General features: G+C 46.0%; 1 protein-coding gene across 3 annotated transcripts in view; it reads left to right on the forward strand.

Moving 5' to 3' along the window:
- LOC144111238 (ATP-binding cassette sub-family G member 5) overlaps nt 1-4930 on the forward strand; it is a gene marked incomplete at its 3' end in the record, with an annotated part of 66496 nt that extends 61566 nt beyond the window's left edge. For all 3 annotated transcript variants that reach the window (XM_077644462.1, XM_077644460.1, XM_077644461.1), the window contains 1 exon segment: nt 4792-4930. In XM_077644462.1, coding sequence (XP_077500588.1) covers nt 4792-4930 — 139 coding nt within the window.
- Nucleotides 4931-6000: the final 1070 nt, after the last annotated feature.

The raw sequence follows: 6000 nt of genomic DNA on the forward strand, positions 1-6000 counted from the left end.
GTAACTGCCGCTAATCAATCACCCACGTTCATTTTTCTTTAAAAGACCTGTCGCTGAACAAAACAATGGAAAAACGGAAAAGCAATGGAAAAGGACGTTAGATTTTATTTTTCGTTTTTTTGGGGAGCTATATTCAGTCACGTTTTTAAATTGGACCTTCTTAAGAAATTACCAAACGAGATTGCATAAAGCGCATTATTTCGGGGATATTTATTCAGATTGAGGAAATTTTGAAAGTGCCGTTCGAGGACTTCTGAGATATCTTCTCTAACGTCGTATATAGAAGGCTTTATAACGAATCATACACGTCGGGGAAACTTCAATCCCTGCGGATCAGACGTTAGAAAATTACGTCATTATTCTGTCGTAGATGCGTGCGGTTTTCTTTATTTCCCCCTCCCCATTTCTTGCTCGCCTGACTAGGTTATTCGAAGCCCGACAAGACATGTATGTCATGGTCAGAAAAAAGGGTCCGGCTTTGACAACCTCATATCTCAGGATTCAAATATATTTCATGGTAGGGAAAGGCTCTAACATAGTTTTATGAGAATTCGGGAAAAAAACAGATATCTTGAAGGGACGGCGGTTATTCAATTCCGACTGTCACATGCAGAGACTTCGCAAAGACCTTGAAAGAAATGGTTTTGTGGGTGTTCCTAGTGCTCAAAGTCTTTACAGTGGGTCTTATCTTGCATCTTCAGAGACGATGTCATTACAAAAAAACAGTCGCGTCCAAAACGAAGAATGAATTATGGAAAAAAAATAATCAGATTTATTCAGTTGTTTCTTGCACGTATATTCCCAGCTTGAAAAATCTGTCATCATTCATAACGGATTCGACAGTGGAAGAGTGCTTTCATTATATAAGTTCGGTTTCGAAGATGTCTGATTCTTTCTATTTTTTTACTTACTTTGATTCATGTCTTGGCAAGATGGGCCAAGTTTAGTTTAAGACGCAGACGATGATGGCAGACGAGCAGCAGAACTAGAGAAGGGCGCTCAGTGAGCCGGTTAAAAAGATTTATTCCTGTTTGGATCGCTCTGTTTGGCTCCTCTCACGCAGATTCGTGGCTATCTAGAGGAAACCAGTCGTGATTTATAAATTTCTTTATTCCTTTCGTAGCAGAAGACTGGTCAGAAATTCCCAAAATTGAACGCGATGACTTGTTTGTTTATTTTTTAAGTCGAAGCAGACGATACGCTTCGTTTCCATGTTTCGTTGCAGACGACATGCAGTAACAGACGCAGACGACATCTCTGCATGGCGATGCTCTGGGGTAAAGCGTTCGTTTACAAAAGCAGCGCCCACCGGGGAAAAGACTTTAGCGGGTCTTCAAATGCGTCCCGATGTCCTTCTCAAACAAACGCGGTGCTTGTTCGCCGGCGACTCTCGTAGAAAAGGACGCCGACGGAGATGAAGAACAAGCAGTGCGGGCTTCACACGTGCCAGCGTACGCCTGATACGAAGCGCGGGTCGTTTGAAAATCCCCGCAGCTTCCGCGAGAGTGCGCTGCTGCTACCGCTGCTGGACACGCGTTGTAACGGCCGTGCGTGTCGTTATGAACGGCGGCATACGCGGGGCGACACTCAAAAACGACGCCTCTGTTTCGTGTTCCGTCGGCGGCGAATCTCTTCTGTGTACGTTCCGGCGCGTCGCCTCTCCGTAAACAGAAGACAAGCCGGGACGTTTGTGCTTGAGCAGGGAGGGAGGCAGGCGAGCGCCATTAAGGGCTGAGTCCTCCTCTTCCACATCACGCCCTTTGCTAAACGTGCTGGCGACCCCTCTAAACCAACGCCTGTCACGGGCAATTTAACGACCTTTCCGTGCCCTCTTCAGTGGAGAGGGTGTCTTTCTCTATGCGACACTTCCTTTATTTCAACAATTCAACATTTCTTGCTTCCTTCCTTTCCTTCCAAGTTTGCTTGCTTGCTTGCTCCCTTCCTTCCTTCTATTCTTCCTTCGAAGCTTGCTTGCTTGCATGCTTCCTTCCTTCCTTTCCTTCCAAGGTTTCTTGCTTCCTTCCTTCCTTCCTTCCTTCCTTCCTTCCTTCCTTCCTTCCTTCCTTCCTTTCCTTCCAAGCTTGCTTGCTTGCTTCCTTCCTTCCTTCCTTCCTTCCTTCCTTCCTTCCTTCCTTCCTTCCTTCCTTCCTTCCATCCTTCCTTCCTTCCTCCCTTTCCTTCCAAGCTTGCTTGCTTCCTTCCTTCCTTTCTTTCCAAGCATGCTTGCTTCCTTCCTCCCTTTCTTCCAAGCTTGCGTGCTTGCTTGCTTCCTTCCTCCCTTTCCATCCTTCATTTCCTCCCTTCTTGCATTCATTCCTTCCTTCCTTCTTTCCTCTTTTCCTTTTACCTTCCCTCTCCCTGCTTCCTGTCGCTTATCTTTCCGCTCTTTACTTCTTTTTCTCCCTTCGTTTCGTTATTTTTATCCTGCTGCTTTCCTCCCCTGTCTCACTCATTCTTTCCTTTTTTTTCTTTTGCTGCCTATTTGCTTCTCTGGTTCATCCCTCTCTTGCTCACTTTCTGCATTCACAACCTTCCATTCATCTTGTTTCTTTATTCGTGCCTTCCTTCTGAATGCTGATCTCGGGCGAGCAGTCCCTTCAGTTGACCTTCTAGCCTGCATTCCCCTACACCCTTCTTCCCTGCCCTTCATTTATCGACGCCGGCTGCCCTCTTGTTCCTTCCTAACTTTCTAGCCGTACGCAGCCAACAGCGCTCTTCCCTCTCTGAACTGAACAAACCAATGCCCGCAGTCTAATCTCGACTCGCCTTGTTTGCCACTGAGATCCATCGAACGAAGAGAACATAAGAAAAAAAAATCATGGTCAGAACTCAGCTGTGTTATCGAACGCCCGCTCCCTAACTTCCGCGGAACAAACCATGCAAAGTTCTGATGTCAGGAAAGCGCGCGCAGACAGCGTGTTCCCATCGTTTATTCCACCTCTCGGCCTTCCGCTTCATGTCGAGAGGTGGCCTTCGTCGCTTCTGCCGCTGTGTCCGTCGCTATGTGCATGTGTGGTGAAGTTTACGGACAGCAAAAGGGCCGGAGATTAGAGCGACGGCTGTACGAAGGCGACGGCTTTGGTTTATTCCAGTATCTGTAGGGATTTTACTAGAATAAGAACTTCAGAATAGGGAGATCAACGATTATTTCATCACGCAGAAACTAGACCATGTCCGTCCAGCACCTGATCCTCGGCCAGCATAATTAAATGGGGGCAGCGAGGGAGAGTAGGCAGGGTGGAATAAAGATGGACGGAATGAGCAAGAAATGAATATGGATATAAATACTCTTTAAAACTCTCCCCATCTGTCGCATTCGCACAAACGAAATAAAAAAAAATTGCCTGTAAACACACGCACAAAGATTTCATATCAGTCGGTCCAGAGTAGGAAGCATGCATATTCATAAAGAGCCAGAGAAATGTTAAGTGCTTTGATGAACCCTACGTAATCCTATCTCGTGGTCGAGGTAGGATAATGACGGTGCTCTGATTGTGTTTATTTTTGCTCGGATATAGAACAACTACTCTTCCAGAAGAACTGCAGGTACGGACAAGCTCCCACTGTTCGATTTTACTTGTGGTGTACTTAAAATTCAGAACCGTTGCCGCTACTCAAGCGTGTGACAAAAAAAGAATTAGATTTTGTCGATCTCTCGCTGTTTTCTTGGCTACTGAGGGTACTCAACTCGAGGATACAACTAGAGTCTCAAGTTCCATCTTACTCGTCAGTACCAAGAAATGCTTTCGTTTCACATGGAGCAAAAAGTGTTGAAATCATGATGTCGCATCTGTATTGCGGAGTGGCTGATAACCGTGTCTTGAAATATTTCTGTTATGAATATAACGTCCAGTTATAAAAGCACGTCAATTTATTCACTCAATCGAAGCTTGCTCTCGCAAAAGACGGACGCTGAGACTGAAAGAGAAGAACTCAAGTGATGAATGTCTATCACTACTGCGGCGCGAGAAGAAACACGTGAGCAATTTATGTGTTCTGGAAGCTGGATGAAAGAATTGTTAAGTATCGAAATGAGCCGAGAATATAGGGACCATCTTCAAATGAAAACGATTTTTTGTTAAGCTGCATTTGAGTGAGAGTCCCAATAGTTGAAAGGTGTCACTAGGTATGCGTCCACGAAGTGTGTGGGGTTGTGTTTGGTTCTATGACATACAACCAGCTAAAGATATCATGCACTATAAAAACTGGAATCATGCCTGTTTTTTTTAAGTATAAAAATGAAATAGTCTGATGTGTTAAAGCTTCTTCAATGTACTTGTTCTGGGAATGTAAAGATGTATTCAGTATCTACGACCAAACTTTCCTCGAATAGCAAGCTGAGGTGGAAATGAGTGTGTTCTTCATAAAATTGCCTGTGATACTTCTGCCTTAGCGTCTCGAGTTTCATGCTTGAGAATGAAACGTGGTCTGCAGCCGTCATGTTTCTACACATACGGCATTCAGGCTTTTCCTGCTTGGCCAATATGAAGTTATACAGTCGTCCACAGACCTGTCTAGAGCGCTCGAACTCCGGGCCGTCTGCGCTCCGCAGCGCTCAGAGCGACGTCTACCGGCAGCGCCTGATTCGAGATTGCACATCTTTCAGTATCGTCTGAGTATCGGACGTGCGCTATCTCTAACCAGGCGCGGCCGCTAGGCGGCGCTCTGCGTGCTGCGGAGCGCAGACGGCACGGAGTTCGAGCGTTCTAGACAGGTCTGCGGACGACCGTACGTCAAGCCTACGCAACATCAGTTGGTGATCTGACCGTGTGAACCAAACTGGTTTTCCAGATGGACCACACCGGACGCGGTACTACCAGGAGAGTCGCGAGGGAAAGTACAGGGGTCCGCTGTTTGTCTTCACCCACACGCTGTTCAGCTTCCCGCTAAGCCTGATCAGCGTGTTCGCCGGTGCCACCATCATCTACGCGTGAGTAGGCTCGCCTGTTCTAACCCTACACAGTTTTGTAAAGAAGGCCTTCCTGCAGAGCTCAATGGATCCACAATGGCGAGGAAGAGCTCGTGCTTGGGTTAGAGTTTGCTCAGATTCACTCCAGCCAATGAAGCTGTGCCAAGGAAGCAAAATAAACTTGCCAGAACTCCCTGAGAAATGCGAACCTTGAACTATAGCAAACCTTGTACAGCATAGAACCGCACTAAATGAAGTCTACAAAAGCCTCAGTGAAAGTATCCTTGAGAAGCCAAGAAATTTTTTTTTCTTAGGGAATTCGCTCCCGGCGCCAAGGCGCCCTGGAGGTGTATAAGAATATGACTCAAATTTCATTTTGAACCGTAAGCCGTGTAACGTATTCAGATAGATATTTGAGCTTCAGAATTTTAGTTTAATTTGGCCACATTTATTACTCAGCACCTAGTTCTAACAGGATGCCTGGATAAGAAGTTTTGATGGTAAAATATTAATTTTGGTGCCCACTGCGTTAGCTCAGCGGTTAAGCCGCTCGTCTACTGACCTGGAGTCACCGGGTTCGAACCCGACCTAGGCGGTCGCGTTTCGATCGAGGCGAAACGCAAAAGGCGCTGTGTGCTGTGCAATGTCATTACATGTTAAAGATCCCCAGGTGGTCAAAATTATTCCGGAGCCCTCCACTACGGCACCTCTTTCTTCCTTTCCTCTTTAACTCCCTCAATTATCCCTTCCGTTACGGCGCTGTTCAGGTGTCGGGCGAGATGTGAGACAGATACTGCGCCATTTACTTTCATCAAAACCAATTTCCATTTTCATTTGGCACTTTAATAGTGAATCGGCATCAATGAATCTAGTGCAGCAGATTATGATTTAGTGACTTGATTTTAGACAGCTCAGATCTTTGCATTACTCCAAGCCGAAAACCAGAGTGCTTCGTACGAAGGCGGAGCGGCTACCGCAATACTGTTTGACTCTGCAAATGTGGCAGCTTTGTGCATCACAGAAAAAAGACATTAGGCAAAAGATTAGGAAAAAACTTTCACTTATTTCCTGCCGCAGCTAATCTGCTATTT

The sequence above is a fragment of the Amblyomma americanum genome, chromosome 11, assembly GCF_052857255.1.
Source record: "Amblyomma americanum isolate KBUSLIRL-KWMA chromosome 11, ASM5285725v1, whole genome shotgun sequence".
NCBI lineage: Eukaryota > Metazoa > Arthropoda > Arachnida > Ixodida > Ixodidae > Amblyomma > Amblyomma americanum.